Source organism: Streptopelia decaocto, assembly GCF_964273445.1.
Source record: "Streptopelia decaocto genome assembly, chromosome: 9".
NCBI lineage: Eukaryota > Metazoa > Chordata > Aves > Columbiformes > Columbidae > Streptopelia > Streptopelia decaocto.
In genome coordinates this window covers 17,091,304-17,117,716 of record NC_138664.1, presented here as the reverse complement: position 1 = coordinate 17,117,716, position 26,413 = coordinate 17,091,304, and the positions used below count along the sequence as shown (strand labels likewise).

Below are 26,413 nucleotides of genomic sequence, written 5' to 3'. Positions count from 1 at the left end.
CTTTTACTATTGTGGTATTTTGAAAAAGAAAAAACACCTTTTTCTTTATCATATTCTTTTAATGAAGTATTTTATGTCTAGTTTTAAACAGTCTTCATAGTTTGAGAAAGTTGAAAGAATAAAGTGAGTGTATAGATGTTACTGGAGCTCCCGCAGAGCATAGCAACAGCTGGACTGGGGGCAGATGGCCCCTCACCCCAGGAGCTGGAGGGGTGCAGTCTGTGCCACTGGGATCTGCTTGCACCGCTTCCATCAGTGGTCTGGACCAGTGAACACTGTCATTTTACTCCTTTTCTTTTCACCTGCAGTGGATTACAAGAGGAAATGGAGTTGAAACCAAAGCAAGTGTGCCTGTTTGCATGGACAGATCCAACTAAAACAAGAAAATTGACTTGGGGATATTCCCAAAATTTCGGTGAACATGACTTACTTAAGGTAAATTTCAGAAGGGGAGAAGTAAATGCTGAACCAATATAGGACTTGAAGTCTACAATTATCTGGGAGAGAGCTGCTTCAGTAACTGCATCTGTCTTGTCCTATAAAAGACTTCTGAGCCTGCTCTTGAGTAGCAAGATTTTAGGTGTTTAAATTAATATAATTGGAGGATTGGACACAAACACAGCGTTTGTTTTCTCCCTGGTTTGTTTGGATATTAAAGAAAAGGATAAAGTGTACGAGCTGTGGAAGCATCTCAACAGTACAGAGGATGAATAATTCACTGATTTTTCCAGCAGTATGGCATTTGGCTTAAGTGCATCCATAAAGATGGAGAAAACCCCTGACTCTTCTGACTCTCGCTTCCTATGGGAAATGCTTGCATGGAGCAGAAAACTCCGAGTTGCTCACTAAGAGCTATTTTGGTGTTTGTAACTCGTGCAATATTAAAGTAGGAAAACGTGTGAAGTGAGGGCAAAATAACAGTGATCAAGATAGACAATGAGTGAGGGAAAGAGGGAGACTGTAACTAGAAGCAGAGGTGAGTCTACGAGAAGATTGGGCAAGTATTTTGCTAAAGAAAGGGGAAGCAGCATTGATGGAGGAAGATTTTTCTCACTTAACTGGAAGGCAGGCTAAATTAAGTCCTATGTGTCTTTCTCAAAATAGCAGCCCTCTTGCACCTTTTACTGAAATCTGAATTCTTCAGAGCTGGCTTGGTTTTTCTATTGGCTAGGCACAGAGTTAAGAAAACTGAAAATGTTAGTAGCTGAAAGTGGAAAACAAGTTTGTTTCAGTTATACTGGCAATGGATTTAGTTTCTTATGACTGAACTCTGACAGTTAACCAATTAGACTACAGTTTACTGTATAAGTACTTCCTTGGGTCAAATTTTTTACATTTAAAACTGGTTTTAGTTTCAAACTGATTCTCTTAATTTATAATTATGGTTACTTTCATGATTATTTTGGGCTTTTGAGAAAAGGGCTCTAACTATCTCAGTTTTGCCTCACAAATTAACAGATAAGGAATACCTGTACTTGAGGAGCAGAGATCTTCATCACTTTGTGGTTTTACTGTTTCATGCTATATGATTTAATGCCTTCTTCCCCTATCACCTATGATTCTAGTCTTTTCTTTTGCTATGAAGACTTTTGTTTCCTAGTAATTTCCAGTATTATTCTCATGCACAAATATTGCTGCAATGCCTGATTTTCAAAATGAAAAAAAAAAAAAAAATCTCAACCCTCACCTTCTTTCCCGTGTTTGGGATACAAGATGCCACCAAATCAGTATGATGCCGTAAACTGAAAAAACAAGAATACTGAGTTCTGGTTTGTAGGTGTCCCAGTAAACTTGCTTGCTTGTAAACAAATACAGCAACGTCGTGGATCTACTCCTGTAATATACTTAGATACATTTTTTCCCCGATACAGGATGAGTGTGGCCAGTTCCCTTACAATGCAAATACTCAAATACACTGGGTGTCTTTCCTGGATGGACGCCAACGAGTGCTGCTTTTCACAGATGATGTTGCATTAATTTCTAAAGCACGACAAGCAGAGGAGCTGGAGCAACCCGACCAAGAAATAAACTTGTCAATCCATAGTCTTGGACTTTCTCTTGTCGACAATGAAAATAAGAAAGAAATCTCTTATATAGGGATAACCAGGTACTGTACATGGAAGCCTTAATATTCCTTTGAATAATCAAAATTTGACAGCATGTCATAATTTTAGCAATACAGTTGAGTTCGAAGGGACGTCTTTCAAATGAAATTCATATAAATGAAACTCTTAGAATACGGGCAGAACTTAATTTTATTTTTAATTGTGCAAATGGAATAAATAAGATTTAACTGCCTCCTTTCTTAGCTTCTATTAAAAAAAAATAGGGGGGTTTCGAATGCCTGAAAAATTAGGATATCTTTTTACATGATTTGTGTGCTTAAGAAAGGTTTATGTACTTTTAAATTGTTAACCTTCTTATTTTCTTGCAGTTCTGGTGTTGTTTGGGAAATGAAACGGAGGCAAAAGTGGAAACCATTTAATCAAAGGCAAATAAACCTGTTGGAACAAGCCTATAAAAAATATCTTTGTAAGAGTGCTTTCCAGGCTTCTACTTGGCATAAAGTCGACGACAATACTGAGGTATGTTTTGAGGCTTCAGTGTTCAAATGGTTGCAGAACATGTGCAACAGTTATAACAGGCTTCAGTTTTCTAAGTAAGGATAGATGCTGTGGTGAGAAACACAGACAAAAAGCAAGCTCTTTTTTTGGAATAGTTTCACCTTTATACAGAAGAATATTCTGCATCGAGGTGATACTGAGATAGTATTAAGGTATTTTCCAGACTCCACTTTCTTATATTTCTAGGTGAATTTTAGTAAGGTTCCAATGGAAATGCGCCTCCCGTTCAGATGCAGCATCCGGCGCAACTTTCTGTCAGGAATTCAGGTTGAATTCAAACAGTCGCCTCACCAAAGAAGCTTACGGGCTCGATTGTATTGGTTGCAGGTACCGTCTTTCATGATGTTCTATCAACTAAACAGACACTCAAAGGCTTTTATTCATTTATATGAAGTATCTCAAACTCTTACATATGTGGTGCTCTGTTCACACGTCAGAGTAGCAGAAGTACTCTTCCATTGGTGGGAAAGTACTGCAGAGCTGCCATCCCAGGATTTTGCAAGTAGTGTGAGAAAAAAATCCACAATTGTAGTTTTCTGTAAAGCAGGGGGCTATGACGGAAAGTTTCTTTCTAAAAAGAAGTGTTTTGATGTTTTAAATCAAGCGAAAAGGCTTTCAAAATTCGTTTACTCTAGTTTGCATATAGTCATGTAACCTCTTACTCTAGAGAGTGTGTCTATAGGTTGAGATATACTGCCTAATGGAAAGTAGATAGTAGACGTTTAAATACTCAAAAATAGTATGCAATAATACATCTGTAGGTAGGCTTAAGAGTGAATGCATGTGTAACACTTGCACCTGATTAGTATACTCTAGTCAGTGCTAAGTGTTGCTAAACAATATAAAGGGCTAGACCAGGTTAGTGGTTGGAAATGTTTAGTACTAGAGGAAAATGATGGTGAAAAATCGTCATCATTGTAATCTTCATCTGTATTTGCTGCACTTCAGAGTTCCACAGGGGAAGGTCCTAATTGAGGACCCTGTTGATACTTTTTCTGACCAGCTGGTGGTGAAGAGTTGCTTCTTTCCATTTTTATTTTGCATTGTTTTTTTGTTTTTTCCTGAAGGTAATTTTCAGTATAACAGTCAATGTATACTGTCAGATACAGTCCCTCTAAATGAATCTTTGTGAGTGTGAACCTGTGTAATCATCCCTTGTGCAAGACTTTAACCAGCTGACCTTTTATAACTAAATAGGTAACATTCCAAAAGAACTTCAGCCTAATCCTATTCCTCTCTTCTCCTTCCCCCAAATAAAAATGACATTCTTCTTGAACACAATCTGGAAACAAGTTTCTCTAGCCTTCTAAAATGGAAATAGTCTTTGATTATTATGTTGTTAAAATAGTCCAGTAATTATGCAATATTTTTTTAGGTTGATAATCAATTGCCAGGATCAATATTTCCTGTTGTATTTCACCCTGTAGCCCCTCCCAAGTCAATTGCTTTGGATTCAGGTAAGAGAAAGCCTTTAGTAATAGCAGACTTATTCAGCCTTGAAAGTAGTAACCTGGCAATGGATTTTTTTAAAATGTATACTTACTTTTTTTTTTCTGTTCAGAACCAAAACCCTTCATTGATGTCAGCATCATCACTAGATTCAATGAATACAGCAAAGTACTGCAGTTCAAGTGAGTTTAACAGTGTGTTGTAATATAGTTTGAGATTTAATGCATTGTAGAAGGGAACCTTGTTTTAAAGTTTAAGTTCTCCTACCCAAACAACTCTTGACTTTGGATTGAGTTATTAAATGTCTTCAGTGAAAACACATAATTCCAAAAGAAACTTACTTTTACAAAGCAAATACTGACCACGTGAAGGGACTGTTGTGCAAATTCTTCAGTAATCAAAATTATTTCGCTCTTGCACTACAATATTGGTTCTCTGTCAACCTGTTTGCTGTACAGTGCTGGTTTATTTGGTGCTGTAAGAGCAGACAGCTCATACAGTCTGTAATGCAGCCCAGTGCAGTGTCTTCTGTTGTGAAAAGTATGTTCTTTAGTTAATATACCAGTGTCTTGAATTTTTGTACTAAAAATATAACATATGAGGATGATGTATTTCAATAAAATATTCAGTAACATGACTTTTGGAGAGAGGCAGTTAGATAAGAGGAAGAAATATGTTGTTCAGGTGATGCTGCCCATGAAGCACATGGAATCATACTGTGTGAATAGAAGAAATATTTGATGATGGTTGATATTTTTAGGTAAATTTTGAAAGTATTAAGAAAGTATTAAGATAGGAATAATTCTAAATAGTTGATATTCTAAAATATAAGTTTTAATATGCAATGTTGCATAAGAAAACTTCAATTATGTATGGTAGGCATGTGATATTTAAATTAAACTTCTATAAGTATACGCTGTTTGTTTTTTTTTCCCATTTTAGATACTTTATGGTTCTTATCCAGGAAATGGCACTGAAAATTGACCAAGAGTTTTTAGGAGCACTTAGTGGACTTTTTACACCATCTACAGACCCAGAAGCTGAAAGACAAAGGGTAACTTATGAAAGAAACTGATTTTTGCCACAACAAGACCTTTATGATAGCAGTGTTGTGACTTGTCTAAATATTTTGGCTTAAATGAGTGAATATTGCATTTGACAACGGTGAACAAAGGGACTGTAGGATAATTTTCAGAGAAGCATTCGTATTTCTGTTAAACATTGGCTGTGAGCATTACTAATTGACACGTTTGAGTAACTGATACTTGGGTATGTGTATTTGTTTTCTGCTCTTTTAATGTTTCATTAATTGATGACACAGTTGTTTCAACTGCGGTTACAAAGTGTTGAGGGTGGCAAATGAAATAAGGTTAGGGTTTATAGAGTGGGCTTCTGATTGTCAGTCCCTAGTGTCTTTTGTCTTCAGAGAGCAGAAGAAACATATTTTCGTGCCTTGAAATTAAGCCTTACATAGGTGCATAGTATTCAGAAAGGTCATGTTTGGTTCAAACATGTGTAGGAGAGTCATTCATACAAATTTCTTAAGAAATTATATTTTGAGATGTATTGTATAAAAATTCTGATTTTGTAAGGCAATACAAAAATGCAAAACCCTCAGGAAGTTAGTTATTTTACTAGTATTTTAAAATTAATTTAGAAGTGATACCTGGAGAAATTTAAGGGAATATCAAGTAAAATAGCATGAATTGGAAAAGTCATCCAGAAATTGTTGTGGGGTGTTTGTGAAGTAATAAGTATATTTGTGGTTTTGGAGGTGTTGTCTACTTAACTAGGTAGGTAACTGTTTTGTTACATTTGGCCGTGATGATTATTTGTGATGTTTATATGTATATTTTTACATTTATATATAATTACATATATTACACATATGTAATTATGCTCTTTCATATGTTGATGAGATAAACTCCTGTTCTTTTTTTTTTTTTTTTTTTTTTAATAAAACCAGTCTGAATTAATTCAGAAAGATGTAGATGCACTCAAAACTGAGCTAATGGAGTATTCCCTGACAGACCTGTCAATGCTCAGCTTCTTTGAGCATTTCCATATTTCTCCAATTAAGGTATGTAATAGAGATAATTTTGGTTAATAAATCCCTTGATATCAAAGATCTCTTCTTTACAGTAAATCCGTTCTCAGATCAGCCTTCTGGGTAGTTGAGATCTTCGTGTTGTCTTCCTAATGGGGATTTTTTTTAATGTTCTCTAGAACTTAATATTATGTTGGAGAAGGTTCTTAGGTGGCCATGAGTACAAATAGGCCCTTAACCATTGCTAAGTGTGAAGAGTCAAGGGTTATAGTAATGAGGAAAGCAAGATAAAATGATGGCCTTAAGGTATCCGAGTAATGTATGGCAAACTGCAATAAAGTACATTTTCGTGGGCCCATCTTCATGTCCCTCTTGAACCAGTTAGATTTTTTCGGAGCAAGGGAATAAAGTTTATACATTATTCTGAATCTACAGAATTCTTCCCTAAGGCTATTGGATTGAACAAGAATTTAGAGGAAAAAAACCCAACACATCACCTACTTTCTTTTTCTTTTGATCGAATGTATAAAAGGCAGACATAAACCCCAATACAGGGGATTAAATTCTGTCACTTTTTTGACTTTTTCCTTATTTCACCAGATATCTGTTAGGGTACACTGAGATTCTCGAGGTTTTGTTTTCTTGCATGATGGTGCTTGTTAACTTACAAGAATATGAAGCCAGGGAAAACACTAAAGGAATGAGACGCTATTATGATATTTTAACATTATCCTCTAGCTAGTCTGATTAAAGTTGTTGAAGGAACTCTTACAAGTCTCTTTGGTATCTTTATGTGAAATGTCTAAACCTTCTGCCTGGTAAGTACAGGAAGAGGCTTATTTTTTTCCTCTGGATTTTTTCCCCTTACTTCAGTGACCTGTCCCAATATTCTAAGCCACTGGATAATAAGAAAATGGGGAATCTTGAAAAAGTCAAATCATACAGTGTAACTATTATAGAGAGTAGAAGGGAGCATTATTGATTATGGTGATGAACAAGGGAAAAGTAAAATAATTTTCTGTTGCCTATTGCACCCTTAAGAAAAGTGTGTGGATATTCTTTAAGAAAAGCATCTTATCGACACTAAACAATCTCATTTTACAGTGTTAGAAGTTCATGTATTTCCCCAGAAGAGTGATTAGTTGCAAAAATATACGTGAGCTAGTTATGTAAATTGGAATTTAAAATTTACTGGGAATTAACCTACAAGTTATTTCTCTCATTGCTAACACAGAAGTTTACAGAAGTAAACATAACAAAAGTTGAAGCTCCAGGACACTTTGATGCTTTTCTATATGGAAATATAATGAAATACATATGTAATCAAAGTGATACCATTGTAAGTTCAGGCATGTTTGCTTGAAATTGGTACATTTCCTCAGAGTAAAAATACACTTAGTGCTGTTTCACCACTGGTTTGTTTGCATGTGCACCACACAGCCTGTCTTATTTGTCTTGATGTCTCTTGTTTTACTAATTCTTTCTTGACAGTTGCATTTGAGTCTGTCTCTGGCTTCTGCTGGAGAAGCGTCAGATAAAGGGGAAGAAATGGTAGCTCTCCATTCTCTGAATTTGCTGTTGAAAAGTATTGGAGCTACTCTAACAGATGTGGATGATCTTATTTTCAAGTAAGCTAATAAAGATTTCTTTTTCCTATTTTGAATAAAGTTCCTATACTTTGACTGAAGTAAATGTGTATAGGGAAAGGGAGGAGTGGAGGAAAGATGGAGTTTGGTCTCCTTTATAAGAGAGCAGGGCTTCAGGATTGTCTGAAGGAAAGAAGAGGAGGAAGAGTGTCTATAACGTGATTACTTGTCTTTCAGACTTGCTTTCTTTGAAATCAAATATCAGTTCTACAAGAGAGACCAACTGATGAAGATAGTTGTCAGACACTATAGTGAACAAGTAAGTTCATTTAGTCAAGTCTTTGTGTAAAATTATGAGCAAATATCTTACAGAATGTAGGAAATAGGAAAGGTGAACACCTCTAAAAGCTACTAATTTGTTATTTCATCATACTGAAGTAGGAATCCGGTGGTACATTACAAAAATGTAAATACAAAGGTGTCCTGAAAATCTGTTTAGGAATTTAAAGTGATTGCTTCTGTTCTTTTTATCGATGTTTTTCTTGACCAAAGTACTCTAATACTTAGCCACATATACACTGCATCGTTTGCCTAAGCTTGTCTTCATTCTAGTAGGAATACTGAGTTGAGTACTCTAACACCTCACTTGAACAGCTAATTAAAAAATTTACCCACCTTGGGTTCTAATATGGAACTATGTGTAACAACAGCTAGTAACACCACTCTTGTCTTTTTTCCCCGCTGCAACTATTTAGCTCCTGAAACAGGTGTATGTTCTTGTACTTGGCTTAGATGTTCTTGGAAATCCATTTGGCTTAATCAGAGGCTTGTCCGAGGGAGTTGAAGCTTTTTTCTATGAGCCGTTCCAGGTATGACTTCCTGTTTCTTCCACTCTCTATAAGTAGTGGCTGATTGGGTACGCTGGTAATGGGTGTAGTTTTATTGTCACTGTACTCTACACCCTGAACAATTAAGGAAGTATTGATTTTTTTTATGTTAGCTTAAAAGAGATGAACATATTCAAATGGCCTTACTTTCATCAGTGAAAAGGAATTGCTAGTTTTTCCTGAAATAGTTGCATAAATGTATAGTTTTCTGCTATTCAAAGTAAGCTTCATTTTTTAGGGTGCAGTTCAGGGACCTGAAGAATTTGCTGAAGGCTTTGTAATAGGTGTTAAAAGTCTTCTTGGACACACAGTGGGTATGTATCATATTGTTACTGTTTCAATCAATTAGCTTAACTCATGGATTACTTTTTTTTTTCTTCTTCTTATTTTAAGGGAAAGTTATATTTTAAAAATATCTACGTGGTAATTTTCTGATGAGATACTACTGCCCATATTGGTAATACATATCAGTCATACCTAACTCACTTGAGACCACGCAAATGCCTGTTTTGTTGACTGAGCAAGCAAACTGAGAAACATTGCATGTGTAACTGAATTTGAAAGTAACTCTAATGGTCCTAATATCTGGAGAAGCCTGAGTGTTCTTAGGACCAGATACTGTCACAGTTTTTATTTGGCTATGTGTTGCGGTAATTAGAGAAAATATGCTTCCATCCAATGTGCTCTGTAACATGTATGGAAGTGATTTAAGAGTTACCTTTTGCTGTATTTATGGATTTCGGGCCAGATTCTGGAGTATTCTCATGGGCAACGTGGTAGTTACTCTGTGTCAATTGGCAATATCTAAACTGAATATGAAGGACAGTCGCAATGAACTTTGTGGCTTCTTGTGTGTTGTCTGCCATTAAGAACAGTAACTTTTGCTTTCTGCCGTGTTCCATCAGGTGGTGCAGCAGGAGTGGTGTCTCGGATCACTGGTTCTGTTGGCAAAGGCTTGGCTGCTATTACTATGGATAAAGAATTTCAGCAGAAACGGAGAGAGGAAATGGGGCGGCAGCCAAAAGATTTCAGTGACAGCCTGGCCAAAGGAGGAAAAGGCTTGTTACGGGTAGGAGTTTGAAGCTGAGGGTATGATGTGCCAACTCTTAATCCAGGCTTGAAAATTATATGGAAGCGAGTTTGATAATGTTGTCTTTATCTGTTCATGAACTAAAGAGAAGAGACAAAGAGGCAGGTGGTTTATTGCAGACTTGGTATACTGCATCAGCTTTAGTGTTTGAGGTCATGTTTTTGGCCAGCCTGAGGAAACTAAGGTAGTATCTGAGAAAGGAAAAGCGTGGGAAGTAACACTGATTTAGACAGTGAGTTACATAAATAAACAAGTAGTTACTTATGGTCAACAGCTGTGTTATGTAATTGAAGGAACTGGTCCCTTTATTTACTTTGTAATCAGTTCTGTCATTTAAGTCAGTTAGCTGTGAATTACCAGCTCTGGGCATGTGCTACATAGTAGAAATATCTTAAAGAATGTGAACATAAAGCAAGTAGAAAACGTATGAAAGTAAGTACTACATTAGGTTGGAGAGATTTTTCTGAAATAGAAGCTGCACAACTCCTATATTTTTTTCACAGAATCACAGAATGTCAGGGATTGGAAGGGACCTCAAAAGATCATCCAGTCCAATCCCCCTGCCGGAGCAGGAACACTTAGATGTGGTTACACATTTAATCATTTAAAGTTGGGAACCTTTTCTAGTTGCTGAAATATCATGTCTATTTCTAGTTAAAATGTTAGGTATGAGACAAGCTTCATGTAAACAATTACTGAGAGATTTGTGTTACCTGAATGCAAATTAAATCTTCTACAAAATTCCATTACTTTCCATTTAAAATAAAAGCAATCAACTTATTTCTAAGTAATTGTAAGTAATAAGCATTGTGTGGTTGTTTCTGCTACTGTTAACTGAAAATTTGGAGGTTACCTCAGTGGATTTTTATTCTTCTGCCCTGGTGCCATTAAACTACTTGACATTTAAAGTCTTCCAGAGAGGTATTTGATCTTGAATACTTGGTATCACTCATTCATGACTGGGAATTCTGTCAGCTCCCTGTTAGCAGTCAAATAGTAGCTTTCTTAATTATTGCTAGACTGATTACATAAAACTTGTTAGTCTTTCTTGCCAGCATAATTGTTCAGCCATTTTAGTTTCTCTCTCTTTTCTTTTACTCAGTTGCAATTTTCTTAAAAAATTGAAGTAAAAAAACCAACCAAACCAAACCAAACACACAGCCAAACAATGTTTCCAATGTTGAACTTCATTGTAAAGGTTTGCAATGAAGGATGAGAGACAGCTGGTTGCCCAGCTGGACTATAGCATTCCTGTTTCGAAGTATGAACTCAATTGTTATTTTCTTTTTAGGGTGTTGTTGGAGGTGTGACAGGCATAATCACTAAACCTGTAGAAGGTAAGCCCTGAGGTTGCACTGTACTTCTTGAATGGTTTCCCGATACTTCACAATTTATTTTGTAATTTTAAGAAATATCAGTCTAGGTGACCATATATGTGACCGCGTATGATGAAACAGTTAAACATAGTTGTAGCTGCTGCTGCCTTACTGCTTTCTCAGCCTTTGCATGAATTAAGGAATGGTTGTCTTAGTGATGTATTTTGTTAGGCCTGCTGTAGTACCCGATGTATTGTTTAAAGCCAGAATAAAGATAGTAAAAATAAAAAATTAAAAAACACCAATTGAAGAAGTTTTTTGGGACTCCAAGGGTTGCAGGAATCTTAATAAGCAAATCTGGTTTTATGCCTGAGACCAGTATTGGTGTTTGTAAAGACGTGTCACTTCATCAGTGTGATAGAGGATGGAAAAATACAAGATAAAATGCTTTTTATTAAAATACATGTAAGAGTGATTTAAATGTTGGAGGTTGTGTTTTATAGGTTATTGGCAGATACTTTGAGCTGCAGTCCTTATCTCATTAGCGGATGAACACACATGCTTTCTAAACGCTTTCTTGACTCTTCCATGGTTATGTATCACCAGAAATATGACATCTAGAGATACAAATAGTTAACTTTCATTATACTTGTGCATCTTAGTCTTTAGAGTATTTTATTATTACTATTAACCCGTAAAAATTCAGATTTTGGCCTTCAGTCCAGAGTGAAAGTGTGAGAAGGAGAATCTAGTTAACATCTCTGTTATTCTGGCTTTGGAGGCTGGTAAGGTGCCAAGTGAACAGCAACATGTCTGACCAGACAAGGAACCCAGGTGTGACTTTTCACAGAATTTTTTTATAAGTTGTCATCAGTTGCTGTGGGCTGTTTCCAATACAAAGCAGTTCTAGTGCAGCCTGGAGCAGTAATGGTTTCATTCTTTGGTTAATGGCTTCAAGGAGGTCATTAAAAGTGTTTCTTTTTCTGTTCACTTTCTTTTAAAGGGGCTAAAAAAGAAGGTGCAGCTGGATTCTTTAAAGGAGTTGGAAAGGGACTCGTAGGAGTGGTAGCCCGCCCAACAAGTGGCATCGTAGACATGGCAAGCAGCACCTTCCAGGGAATTCAAAGGTAACGTGTCAAGAGGACGTTTTGAAGTACGGTCCAGATGTTGGATATCAGGTGGTAAAGTGGTCCAGTAGTGCCACAATTATTTGTGTTAAATACAATATGCAGTAGGATATATGGGGCTTAGAGATGTCCAGTAGCCTGTGATGAATGTGTTTTCTGATGATCTTTGGAAATTGCTTCTTCAGAATTCATCTTCCAGTGTTGGAGTTCAGGGAGATGATAACTTGTCTGTTTTCTCCTTTTACTCCCTCCCTGATAAGAAAACAGTTAAAAGATTGTGTAAATTTTACTTCTGAGGTAAGTTTGTGTACTGCTGAAAGCAAATATCTAAATATAATTTAAACTGAATGTAAAAAATAGACTGTTGAAATTTTCTGAGAAACACTTTTCAGTTTGGAATGTGGTTAGCAGTGCACATCAGGGGCTTCTTTCATTTTAAAAGGGACCTTTGGAAAGTGTGTTAGTAAGTAGGAGAACCCTTAGTAAATTATCCATGGTAGGGAGTAAACTCCTCCAAGTTATTCTGTAGCTGTCTGTTTGGCTAACGTTACTTTGAATTTATTACCAGCAGTATATCTTTACTCTTTGCTTCTGTAGGGTGCCCAGGAAGTATAACTGGGATGTGGCAAATGAAGGGTGACTTCTTAAAGATAAATTGGTGGAACTCAGAACAGTAGTAAACTTACCAGAATACTGTTCCGCTGTCTCTGGCAGGGTGGCAGAATCAACGGAAGAGGTATCTAATCTCCGTCCTCCACGTTTCATTCATGAAGATGGCATCATCCGGCCATACAATAGGGTGGAAGCTGAGGGTTATGATTTATTTGAGGTATGACTTGCTTTTTGAATACAGTTAAAATTCTCTTATCTACAGGGTTCCATAAAGGATTATGTTACAAAAAACCTGACAGGGATCTGTGGCAGTTGTGATCTGTAGTAAAAACTTGCCCAGCCTATTTCATAAGGCAAACCTGTGTGGCAGAGAAGACCCAGTGCTTGCAGTAAACTGAATGCAATAAGACAGCTGCAGTATTGCTGTTAAATGTATCTTCTGCACATTATGTTCTGTAACGGCTTATCTCATGCTCTGGAAGGAGGTAGTAGGATTAAGATTTGAATATGTGGAAACAAGAAAAACATTTTGATCCTCAGTTCTAATATTTTGCTTAATAACAAAGCTGAGGCTGGTTTACAAACTAAGCAATTTTAAAATACAATGAATAGAGCTTGAATTGTTTGGCATATAACTACAACTACTGAAACTCTTTATGTGGTATCAGCAGTTGAAAAAACCTGCGTGAATTCTCAAAATAGCACCTTTTGATATTTCTTTTAATAGCACTATGTCACAGCTACAGGCATTTGTGGACATTTAGCCTGTTTCTGCATCTGGATGTGCCCAACATATGGAAGATTAATAACAGTGGTTGCCTAGTCCTAGATAATCAGAGTCCAGTTAATTTGTATTTCAGCCTTCGCATTCCTAAAACTTACCTTAAGATTCTTATTTTGTTGCAAAAGAAGTTTGAGTAAAATAACTGTCTACGTTAACATTTGAAGACCAAAACTTTGATATTTGCTACTTCCTTCATGTTGTTCTTTTAATATTTATTTCCTATTCTATTTCTAATGTTTCTCTTATTTCTCTTTCTCTCCTGGCATACGCAGCAAGAACTGGAATAACGGAGTAAACATTTTCCATATTTCTTTTCTATTTATGTTACGGTCTTTTATCTGCCTTAAGCATATAGATTAAGGGCATGATCACATTTAACGTGTCTTCTCCCCTTCATTCATGTCTCTTCTGTGTAGCAATTGAATAAAACACTTTTTCATGAAAAGAAACAAACAAACTCAAATAACCATCTTCAGTAAGATTAGGTGTGTTAGTAAGGTGAGAGAGCCAGGGAGGGTTTGTTTCCTGTATGTTGTTTTTTTTGAAGGATGCTTAGCTTCGTATGAATGGCAACAACAGAAGGCACTTGGGGAAAAAAAATCATGGTAGGATAGATGCTGAGTTCATTCTTTTATAAACGTTCTCTTAGAGCTGGGGCTGCGGAAGAAAGGAGAGAGCAACGTTTTGATACTTGTGCAAAATTTAAATAGTGATACTGAATGGAATTTTCTTCGGTGAAAATGCTTATAGTTTCATAATATAGAAATATTTTTCCATATAAATACTCAGAAATCTTGTATTTTTGGTTGCTGTAATATGCCATAGGCCTGTCATTTGTACATCTGATGAACCACTACCCCTTCAAATTACTGTTACTACTTCTTCATGAAACTTTCTCAATTAAGAGTTGTAGCCAGCTCAGTTGACTCTGGTTTCATTCACAGAATCTTTTAGGGTTTTACTGTTCAGCATACTTAAATGTGAAGTTTCAGCTGTTAACATGGATTTACATATATGTAAAAATTTAATTTAAAATACATTTATAAATTAAGTGATGCCACAAATTTAATTTCTAATACAAAATCTCATAAATTAAGAAGCTGTCCTCAGAGCGAATTACCTATTGTATATGAAAAAAACATTGAGCAGTGACATCTTTCTGCTGCTAATGCCTTTTCAGAATTTAGTGGTCAATAGTCAGCTTTTTATATTTAAAATTATTTTTAAAATAAAACTTTTAGTGAATTTTTATTTTATGAATAACTAATTAAGTGAAATTAAGTTGTCATGATATGCTAAGAGAACTACATTTCTTCATGTAGTGAGATTATTTTGTGCACTTTATTTTTTCCATATATCAAAAAGGAAAAGGTAGTACAATTAACACAGAAAACTGGATATTATGCAGTTCCTGCACATCTGATATTTGTATTTTTCTTGGATCTAAATGGTGTAGATTGGAATTGTATACCAACCAAGAATGAATCTTCCGTATAGTTCACTAAAGACAGTTTATTCTTTTCGGAAGTCAGTTGAATTCAGGTGTGGTTTCTTGGTTTTTTTGGTATTGTGGGTTTTGTTTTGTTTGTTTGTTTTTTCCTAACTGATTTTGATTATTATGCTAGAGGTTAGTGTTGGGAAGGTTTTGTCTCCTAGTGTAAATTACAAGGAAGAGGGGGACAATGTATTTGCAGGAATAGGACATTTAACAAGCAAGATGAGTCAAAGTCAGCTTTATATGCATTTACAAATTTAATCTCAAATACCTCAACTTATAGGTATTAGTGCTGGCTTTTTTTTTATGCAGTTTTGACCTAATATTACAAGTAGTTTAATCAGAATCCTTACCCTATTTTAGCTAATTATAGTGTGTGTGTCCCTTTAAAATAAATATATGCTTATGAGGTTGAAGCCTTGTAAGGTTACCTTAAGGAATGGATGCCTCAATACTATCCAGTGGTTGGAAAAAGTTGTTTCACTTAAATACTCCTATGTGAAATCTAGACATTGACAGGCATTAGAGCTCAGCTTAGGAGGAACATTGTGCACGTTTTAAAAGACAAGGTAGTCTTTTCTGTGCACAATGGGGACAGTAGCCAGACAGAGTAGATCAGGTCACGTGTGTGAACTTGTTCATGCAGTGCGTTTTCCTACAAGCAGTGGTTCTAATGTATATGGGCTATGTCGGAATCTGCTCAGTCAGTTCAAAACCTCAGAAGTCAGATTTGACATCTTGCAGGCCATGTCTTTACTCATGCAGCGAGGCTTAATAGCACAGAATGCATTTTGTGAAACATAAATACATAGTGTGTATAGCTGGAGAAATCGAAGAACAAATAGGGCAACTTTAGGAGAACCGTTTTCCAAGGAAAATTCTCCTGAGTTTTAACCTTTGTATGAGGAGCATTTGTAGTTGATGAGATTTGCTAGAACAGGTAATGAGCCTTCAGCTTTGTTAGTCTTTGTCTTTTAATATGCAGGTACTGCTGCCTGCTCTGTGAGGACTCTCCTCACCCCAGCACTTACGGTTTGACATGATGCAGTTCGTACATTATTCAGTGTCTTGTGGTGTTACTTTGTTTCATTTCCCAGTTAAAGTGTGGAGCTTTATAAAGAATGCAGAATACTTCTTGAATAATTGAGACATGGTGGTGAGACAGTGTTGCGTGGCAGAGGGAATACTACCCTCGGTTCTGAGAATCTGCAGATTCTATTTCTGGTTGAGTCGCTGTGCTGCTGCGTAAATTTGCATTGGTTCTTTAATTTCCATGCAAAGCAAGAATGAGTGGAACTTCTTCAAAGTGCTCTGATGTTCTCATAAAAATACAAGCTTTTGATAAAGATGCCTGAATTTTAAGAGTGTGCAGATCATGGAGTAATTTGCATCAAGTGCAGCTCCCTCTTTACATAAAGCCACCACCATTATGCTGACGTCTATCAGGTATATTGAGAACAGCTCTGAGAAATACTGCATCTCATAGGCACAGAGCTCAGTGGGAGCTCTTACTTTAGTAACATACTGCATGTAAGATCTAAAAATACTATTGGGATTGTTTCTGAAGTTACAAGAAACAGGCTTTCTCTCCAAAGCTTTGAGTTTTTAATAGAGGAGAATGCTTATGAATAAATCTGTTTAAAAACGTGGCAAGTCTCATTACTGCATATCAAGCAAATGGATTCAGAATATGGATAGCAGCCTGAGAGTTGCAGTCTTACATGGTGGTAGGTTTTGTATCTTTAATTTTTACTTGCTGCTAAAGTAGCTGTGGTTCAGGTATAAAATGTGAGTTCATATTTTCGTTTTAGTCATATGCTGCCGTCTTTCTTCTGATGTTTTGAAGAGACTTTGAGATAAGCAGTCTTTTGTGGCATTTTTTTTTTCCTATCACATCTGTTTTACAGTTCTCAGAAATTTTTAAGATGGTCAGAAAGTGATATTTTTTTATAGAAGATGTGGACCCTATATTTTTGGTTGCTGGAAAATGCTGAATTAAAATGTTTTCCAAAACATCACATCACTTGGGAATCTTAATCCACTTTTGAGCTTAAAGGATTTTTTGGGTTGATTGCAATGTATGATGCTGATTTAAGACATTTGTTGAACTTTTAAATATATGAAAATAAAATGCAAACATAAATAAATGTTGAAGCCTCTTTTAATTGATTCTGATGAAAGGTGTGTTGATGAATGATCTTTCCGCTTTTGTTACTTAAACAATATGGAGTTCTTTGCCTGAGTGGTCAACCATAGACAGATAAGTTTAGCTTCTGCTGTCTTGTTACCAGGTTTATAGATCCAGCTATGGAAATACAGAAGGAAATGTATCTTTACAAGGATACGTTATTTTTTTGAATGTTGAATAGGTATGTCCATTCATCACTTCAGAAGCCCAACCTTGAGGTGCATTGACTGTTTGTAACTTGGTAGTTTATTTTTAGGGGTCTGGCTCATGTGCTACTGCCTTTAGAGGTAATGTTGCTGGATTTTCACTCTTGAATGAAGTCTGCAGTGTGGGGTGTTACAGAGTGAACATTACTAAAGAATTGTTAGCACAGAAAGGAAATTAAATCTGAGGAAACAGTCTGATACTGCAGTGTCAATGTTGCACCTTTTGAGTGAAACAGATCAGACCTTTCAGTGACTCAGCTTCAGGAGTGAGAGCACTGTAAGAGCCTGCCCTTAAAGAACCTGTTCAATGAGGTAACTTCTTAAAAGGCTTTTTTTTTAATTGAAAACACCACTATAAGTTCACTTTTTATAGCCCCCAAATTATGTTCTATTTCTGTTTCAGAAATTGCACACCAGAAAACTGGAAAAAGAGAGCTATCGATACCACTGTGCACTTCCAAGAGGCAGAAGAGCAAACCTTATTGTCACCAATAGGTATTAAGTTTTGAAGGCTTCCTAAGGGCTTGTCTTGGTTTCAACTTGGGGATTAGACATCTAACCTGGTGGCTGTTCTCTGCACAACTACTTTCCTTATCCATTTTCTTCTTGATTGTTGTCATAACTTCTTTTGTTTCCTTTATGGAAAATGTAATGTGGTGATGCTGTCAATACTAGATACTAATTTTAGAAAGGCAGTCTACTCTGAGGTCAGCGAGCCTTTCTTCATACTGGAGGGAAAGAATATATTTTTCTCTTTGTTTCTTTTTTTCAAATTAGCTTGCGATAAGTGTTTGTAGTCAAACCAATGTTTTGATAATGCGTGTGTTTATAATCTTGTTAATTAACAGATACTCTGAATGGAGTCTGAAGTTTTTGTAAGAGTATGAAAATTAATATTAAACTCATCAGACAATTTTTAGAATGCAAAATGTTACTAGTATTGAATATGCAGTTTGAGGACTCAAAACCTGCTAAATACATGCAGGTAATGAAGAGGAACACATGGATTATGATCTCCCTGTCCTAAATGTTGCTGATTTCCACCTTGCCTGAATGTATGAGAAAGACTCATCCATCATGAGACTCCGGGAGGCATCCCACCATGTTTGTTTTATAATGTCTAGCACATATCAAAATTCATGCTGCAGCTGAACAAGCTCTTTCAAGATACTGAATAAGTGCTTTAATGATAGGTGATTTAGTTGTTTGCAGGTTGAGATAAATGTGCACTTCTGTATCGATTCTTCTGCACATGCTTAAAAGTTCTAGTTTAACTCCATTCAAAACTGCCACCAGTTTTTGTGTTAGTGCGCTGACCCTGGAGCTCGCTGGCAGCCGCAGCGCCTGACCACCTGTCAGTCCAGTAGTGCTGGTGTCACTGTGCAGCTCATTTGTCGCTGTTTGAGTAGCCTCTTCTGGCTCTGAGGACCTCTGTTGAATTAACTGAAGCCCCTCTAGCATCCAGTTCTAGAACAATGTTTGGATTTGGAGTGCTGGGTGGCCTGTATGTACTGTGTCATATCATAGATCATCTCTGTCTTCAGGACAAAAGGATTATCTTGGAATATATATTAGGAAAACCTGGTTCCATCGTGACTGAATGGATAGTTCTAATCCACATAGAAAAGACCTTCTTGAACAAATTTATTTTCTTCATTTTGTTTTCCTGGCAAGGTTCTAGTCCCCAGGAGAAACTTAGTATTACCTTTTTCTTCTCAACAGGAGACTGATATGTGTAAAAGAAGTGGAAATCTTAGGCCATTTAACAGTGGAGTGGGATTACTTATTTGAAGATTTTACATCCTGTCCTTCCTATGAAGCAAATGTTTTAAAAATAAATGTTTTGGTAAGAAAAGCATGTCAACTTTTTTTATTTAACACTATTTAGAGGTCCAAACATGCTCTTAACTTATTTATGGTTCTAACTGCTAACTATGGGACTAAGAACAGGATTTACATGACATTTCTTAAAAGTAGGAGTTGGGTTGGACAGAGGCCACAGTGAAATCTAACCTGAAGTTGACATTCAAGCCATTTAAGTAGCAGAATCAGCGTTCTTGTTTTGTGAGTCACCTGAAGTACTTTTTTGTTCCCCTCTACAACAGGATCAAAAGATGTTCCAAAGGAGGGACAGTACAGGTCATGAAAGTGTCAAGACAGTTCAGCTTCAGGATAAAACTGCAGCAATGGTATATTCTTTTTTTTTTTTTCTTTCATCTTCTTTCCTTCTGATATTGTGAACAGTTGTTGAAACTCAGTATGTAAAAACAGTGGTAATGTTCAGAGAGCCGTTACAGAATAGGCTGCTGTGCCTGAGGAGCGTGTGCCGTACTTGCATGTTGAAAAATGAGTTTGACCAGGAAAACAATTAGACAAGATAGTCTGAAATATTCAAGAGAGTATATGCAACAGTAATTTAAGGTTGAAGTTGCATAGTCTTATGTTTTATATATAGAACTCATTAAAGAAAAATAATTCAGATACCTAAATTACAAGGTTAAGTTTCATTATAGTCTCCAGGGTTCAACATACCTCTGCATTCTGCTGCCTCCTCATTATTTCAAGATCACTGGACTAACCCAATAAGTCTACTTTGTGTGAAAAGGTTTGCTTAGATTCCTCCTCCCTCCCTCCTGCCCCCCACCTTGCCTCCACCTGGATTTTCTACCATCTATCTCCAAATGTTTGTTTGTATTGATGCTGGAGAGGCTGATTTATTTTGGGAGCTTTTGTTCTGTGGATGGTTGGGTGTCAGAGCTAACCCAAATAAGCTGAACTTAAAGCTTTGTATAAATTCCAGAGTACTTCAACGGTAGAAAAGTTTACCTAGGAAACAATGCATCTTATTGTACTTTTGTATCAGATGGTGAGAGAGGAGGAGATGTCCCCGATACCAAAAGTGAAATCAGTTAGATCCTCAGCATCTTGGAAGCACACTTGAAATTGTAGCCTTATAAAATAATGGGTTAGACTGGGAAAAAAGATGCTATCCTTTTGAGGCACTTGTTTTAGCTGCTGGACGACTATATTTCCTTACTAACTCTTGCATAAAGAAAAAAATTCCTTCAGCTTTTTCATACAGCATGTCTTCTGAATCACACCGTTTGTTAAATAATTTAAATCCTCTTAGTTTGTATGTATCTTAGTGTCATGTCCAAATCTAGGACATTGGACAAAACATGCAGGCCATACTAGAAGGGTACTTGTATAATTCTCTTTTTCATTAAAGTCTATGCTGATATGCATACATTGAAAATAATTTTTTCTGTTCTGAATTGCAACCCATTTATCTTCCATGGATTTGTTTATTTGATTTTGTCAGTATTACTCTTCATTTTGCCTCTCCTTTCTTTGCATAGATCCCACTTGTAAAACTATACCAGTTTGATAGGAAGACACAAACGAAGTACACTTCACAAGTAATTGTTACTTCTGTGAAGACTTCTGTGGTGCCCTTTCTATGTGCATGAAATGTCTTTAAGATCAGATTAAGGAAACTACAGACAATCTTATTCTTTCTGTCTCCCCTAAAAAACGAACCAAGGGGTTTAGGTTTGTCCTTCTTCAGTCCTCTGAATCTTTCCCCAGCCTCCATGAGTTATCAGAAATCCATAAGTGTTTTAAATACTTCAGGTACACCTGATGCATATTATTTGTCCATCCAGCTTAACTTATTCTTTATTTTAGTATTCATTGTTGTATAAATGAGTTTTATTTTTATTGAAGTCATGGATAAAAAGCCTTCACAAGCATTTCAAACACTTTGGCTTTCACTAAATGCTGCCATTACTCAGGTAAAGTCAGAATAACCATCCAAGCTACCCCAGTAGGTTTTAATGTTTGTTGCATTAGCTGTCTTTAGTAGCATTGTATGGAAGGAGACTGCAGATTGCATGCTTAAATGTTCTTTCTTTAAATATGTTGATTTACAGAGGATTTGTTATGCTATTCAGGAAGCCCAGGCGACAAGAAAACAACAGAAGCTGGTGAAGCAAGCATCTTTGCAGTTGAAGAAACCACTAACACTGTCTTGATAATGACAGGATTTGTCGTGTTTGACCTTTGGTATGCAATTTTATCTCTAAAATAGTTTAGAAGCAACATAGAAGCATTGTGCAAAAGTAAAGATACCTGAGAACATCACTTCCTTCACAGTTAACAGCCATAAACACTTTATTTTAAGAACCTATGTCTCCTTCAAAAACTATCAAGTTCATTTTTCTGAAATACACATTTAAGGTTAAAAATTGCAACTTTTGCTAAAATGTTACCTGTCTGCAATTTTCTTTTCTGCCCTTTTTCATATCAGGAGTTCTTTTAAATGTATTCTAAAATAAAGTGGTTGTCTGATTTGCACTTTAAGTTTACAGTTTACGGACAGGTGGTAGTAATTGTTGTTCTAGTGTTAGGCATTAGAAAATACTGTACTAGAGCAACATAAGAACGAGTATGTGTGAAAGAAATAGGCTGTTGTTTACTGGAAATGTTTACTTTGGAATGTTGTCAATTATATGTGAATGAAAATTTGCACTTTAAAAATGGAAAATATTATTCACCTGTCAAGTGTATGTATATGGTTTTAGCTGTATTGTAGCTTAAAGACTTCTCTAAGAGGGGACACCACACTGGTTTTACACAGCATTGTATGGCAAAAGCTTAAATCAAAGTAATTAGCATGCCATATTTCAGTGTAGAGTTACTCCACTGGAAGAGTGCCATCTCATTAAACTAAAAGTAATTTCTGATACAACATTTTTTTGCACTATCTCTTCCTGAAGACTGTTATTAGCCTTCAGTTTAGCAAGGTATTTAAGTACATTTAGAGTAAATGCCTAGCTCTTAATGGTATGAATAATCCCATGAACTTCACTGAGACAGGTTGAATTCTTTACACTGGGCACATCAATTAGTATCTGTCTGGGTCAAGGACTAAATGACCAAACAGATTTTAGTTCAGTGATCAGTAAAGTGAGGGCTCTTGCTGTCAGTCTTAGGCTCTCAAATAAGATATAAAGTGCAAATACTTATGAAAATTCACTCTTTCCAACTCACTTCCCTTGGAAAGACTGATTTCTGGGATTTTTAATTTTGTACTACATAATAGCTATAGATATGACCTTAGTGAGTAAAAACGGCAATATTCTTGCACAGATCTATTCAATAAGTACTGCAATTGTGAGAACTATACCTGGATTTTTAAACTCTCTTTATACTTGAAGGCTGGTGGATTCTATACATGTACTCTTAATCTGTACCTATAATCACAACAAAATTTGAAAGCTTAAGATATTTGAAAGTAAGATGCCAAACACAGAACTTCTATGGAGCATCTGTAGACACGATTTTATTGCCATTGTGTGCATATGGCTGGCTTGCTACAATAGAAAAATGTGGTACAACCTTTCATTCTGTGGTATCACCTATTTTCTAGAAAGCTCTGCTCAAACATTAAATTAGCTGTCTAGGTTGTATGTATTTCAAGCCCTTGATTAAAACAAAAAAAGTCAATAAATTTTTATATGCAATTATATTTCCACTATGGTTTTAAGTGTCGTTGCTTCCACAATACCTAATATGCTGTTGGTTTGCCACATCACTGGCACTATATGGACAAAATTATTGGAGTGCTAGCATACTGCAGAAGAGCTTTCTGCAGCCCAGTGTTTCCTCCAGCTTGGCATCTGTCGTGTAAGGGATAGTTGTATATGTGCTGCCTCTTTAACCATAGCTGGAAATAGATTTCACTTCAGTACACTCTGTGTGCATGTTTGGATGATACCATGTGCCTTTTCTGAGGTGGAGAATTGGAGCTTAAACCAGTTCTGATGCCACATTCCTGACTCCAGTCTCCTGCTTGATTCACTTCTGTACTTCCTCATTTGTATTTGTAAACTTTCTGGCTTGAATTGTAAACAGTAGATACTCTGTTTTCTCACTCTATATGTGATTAGGTACAATTTAAAATAGTCTGAAGAAGCAGTAGGTTTCTTTAGAACAATTTTTTATTTTGAAATGCATGTCTTTGCAGTTTGAGTTGCTAACTGAATTTGAGCTGGCGCTGAAGAAGTAATGAACAACCTTCTTTACCACTTGGATCGAGCACTCAAGAGGACATGAAAGATCATTTGCTAAGAAATGCCTTTTTTACTTAAGTGAAGACAGAAGTTTGAGAACAATAGGTTTTCAGTGCTTGTCCTGTGCTTTCCATAGGTGTTCCATTCCATTTTAGTAAGAGTTCTTCCATCTTTGCTCTTGTTTTTTATCCAGCCTTTTGCATTGCTGCATTCTCTCTGGCTGTACCTCAGCTTTGGCCTCTGACTTTGGCAACTCTTTTTCCCTGTTCCCTTTCTGCCCATCTCGTTAAGCTGGTGCATCCTCTTGAAGTGCTGGCTGAAGGAGTTACGGCACAAGCAGAGTCACTTGTCTAGGCCCTACTCATCCACCCATTACAGAATGAAATGGTGTTTATCTGTAGGAATGAGGCATTGTTGGGGTTTTCAGACAGTCTTCAGTGATGAATTCCAACCAGATACCACAATGCAAAGTGAAAGAGCTTTTTCAAAGTAGTTGTTTGTGGTTTTGGTGGTGGGTTTTTGTTTTGTTTCTTGTTTGTTTGTTTGTCATTTAACCAAGAGATTTCCCATACCTGTAAGATTTTATGTTTCTATGAAGCTCTAGAGTTTCATTATTACTGAGCAAACAAGTTGGCCAGTCTGCTGAGATCTTACTAGACCTTTCCTTACAATGAATTCCCAGAATTTTTTACTTTTTCACTTGTTAATTACAACTCCAAGCATTTAGGTCGGGCCTGGGTCCTTGCTTTGCATCAGTTACTCCATTGAGTTCTGGCTTGTCATAGGTTTCTCTGGCACTTTTTTTTTTAATAAGGCCTGAGGGGTGTTTAGTCCTTGTGACTGTTTTCTGTCTCTTGCTTGAGCTGTAGGCTTCTTTCTGAAACTTTCTCAGTCCCTTTCTGTCATGCCCTCCTTCCCCATCTCTCAGCATGCTCAGTTGCTTCCTAGGCAGAGAGCAGTGTGTCCTTAATGTAGGTCTGTCTCAACCTAGTAACCATTTTAAAGGACAGTACCAGAGCATTATAATAAAATAAAACTGTTTCATGTAAAAAAAAAAAGTGCTTTTGCTTATGATTTTAGAACCATCTAATGTTAAAAAAAAAAGAGGAAGACGTGAGAACTTTTGGAATAGATGATGGATATATGTGGTTTTTCATAGGCAGGTGCTATCAATTCCACTTAACTGTGGGCCTTTTGGGAGAGGTTTTTTTACTTCAATTTTTATTGAATTTATGTCTGATCTGGAGACTAGTAAGTTTTCACACTCAGAAATGTTGTATTTTGAAAACACAATCAGCTTCTTTCCTAATTTAATATATGAGCTTGTTAACTCTTGCTGTTAACTCTTCAGAGGCAATTTTACCATCTCTTTCAATGGGAATTTTAACTGGGTTTTATTCAGTTTAAGTTGATGAATTTATCTTAGAAGGACCCTTTATGCATTAAATTTAGTACTACCAGTCATTCTCTACAGAATTGCAATAAACAACTTAAAACTACTTCAGTGACCTTTTCAAAGAAGCAAATACCACCCAACCACTCCTAAAAACACTCAGATTGTGGCATCTCCATCATTGTAGATATTAACAACCTGAGTCAACGTGGTCCTGGACAACCCACTGTGCCCAGTTCAGCCACAGTCAGCTAATCTCAAGAGATTATATCTTCCAACCCCGGCTGTTCTGTGATTCCTTCACAATAAATCTAAAATGGCTCCCTCTCCCCCCACAAAAGAGAGGTTTTTTGTTTCCTGGGTTAATTTACATTATACCTGTCAAACTTCACGTTTCACCATCATATTTAACCATTTTCTCAATAATTGCAGAGCCTGGAAGAATATTTGGTTTATTACGGACACTGAATTGGGAGTGTTTTAGTAGTAAGAGATCAAATAGTTTTAGGGGGGGTTAATTGTGAAGTCAAATGAGAGGAAAAATTAAGTAATTCAGCTTAACAGTCAAGGTACCAATATTTCTATTTCCTGGCTGCCAATAAGTATGCTTTTGTTGTACTAGGGTAACATAGTGATTACACTATATATATCCTAATCTCAGTCTTTGGTTGACAACAAGGGTTATTTATATAAGGGGATCTTGGGTCACTCAGAGTATTTAAAAATAAAATATAAAGGATTTCATTTTACAAGTGAAAACTGACTTGTGAGACCTTTTGCAACTGGCTAATATCTGTTTGACAAAATAATTCTTTCAACAGCTTATAAAGTCGCACTTATTCAAACCTGAGTGTGAAGACTTGATTTGGTATAGATGCCACTGGACTGACCACTTCAAGAGAAATCTTAATAGAAACAAGTGGAGGGATTTGAGAATCAACGTATCCAACTTCAAGTTCCATCAGAAAAATCAAAACTTTAGCTTCTTTATTAAAATTTCCTGGACAAAGGTATGCTTTTGAGGGAGAGGGCAGTTATCAGTTAAACGTATATTGCCACACAGCACATGAAAGGCAGATTGAAGAAATAAAGATAATTAGATATCTAGATGTAAAATAAAATTTGTTCCAATATATGAATATTGTTCAGTTTACTAATGTTCCTAATGCAATTCCCTTCCCTTGGATTATGGATCTCATGTGCATAATCACTAAGTAACAATCTGTGGAGATACACAGATCTCCAGACTTTAGCGTCTGTTTTCTCTGTGCTGCAATTTTCTCCTGTTTTGGAGTTTTCTAGAAGTTTGTCAGCAATTAAGAGGGTAGCTTAATCTAGTCACCTGACTTGTCTGAAGGGGGAAAGCTTAAGTATGAAAGGAGAAAACTGTAAAAAGGAAAGAGATGACCTATCAGAAGGAATGTGTGATTTTAAAACCTGCAGTTTTTACAGTTCATTGTATCCTCACCCTTCTTACAGTTCATCAAGTAAAGTTCTACTTTGAAATTATTTTATATTGTTTGTTACTTAGCCTA

General features: G+C 36.3%; 1 protein-coding gene across 6 annotated transcripts in view; it reads left to right on the top strand.

The window, feature by feature from the left end:
* The window catches only part of VPS13C (vacuolar protein sorting 13 homolog C), a 90,171-nt gene extending 64,226 nt beyond the window's left edge, over nt 1-25,945 (top strand). For 4 of the 6 annotated variants that reach the window (XM_082061349.1, XM_082061350.1, XM_082061346.1 and 1 more), the window contains 20 exons: nt 309-435; nt 1,872-2,107; nt 2,435-2,585; nt 2,811-2,951; nt 4,000-4,081; nt 4,186-4,255; nt 5,016-5,127; nt 6,040-6,153; nt 7,612-7,748; nt 7,944-8,025; nt 8,462-8,575; nt 8,832-8,907; nt 9,499-9,662; nt 10,975-11,020; nt 12,003-12,126; nt 12,841-12,955; nt 17,815-17,906; nt 19,134-19,257; nt 19,517-19,600; nt 21,344-22,947. In XM_082061349.1, coding sequence (XP_081917475.1) covers nt 309-435; nt 1,872-2,107; nt 2,435-2,585; nt 2,811-2,951; nt 4,000-4,081; nt 4,186-4,255; nt 5,016-5,127; nt 6,040-6,153; nt 7,612-7,748; nt 7,944-8,025; nt 8,462-8,575; nt 8,832-8,907; nt 9,499-9,662; nt 10,975-11,020; nt 12,003-12,126; nt 12,841-12,955; nt 17,815-17,906; nt 19,134-19,257; nt 19,517-19,600; nt 21,344-21,445 — 2,293 coding nt within the window. In that variant the 3' untranslated portion in view covers nt 21,446-22,947. Of the gene's footprint in view, nt 1-308; nt 436-1,871; nt 2,108-2,434; nt 2,586-2,810; nt 2,952-3,999; nt 4,082-4,185; nt 4,256-5,015; nt 5,128-6,039; nt 6,154-7,611; nt 7,749-7,943; nt 8,026-8,461; nt 8,576-8,831; nt 8,908-9,498; nt 9,663-10,974; nt 11,021-12,002; nt 12,127-12,840; nt 12,956-17,814; nt 17,907-19,133; nt 19,258-19,516; nt 19,601-21,343; nt 22,948-23,439; nt 24,503-25,699 lie in introns of those variants that run through there. The other 2 variants (XM_082061348.1, XM_082061347.1) reach the window with 2 other exon arrangements.
* The last annotated feature ends 468 nt before the right edge of the window (nt 25,946-26,413 follow it).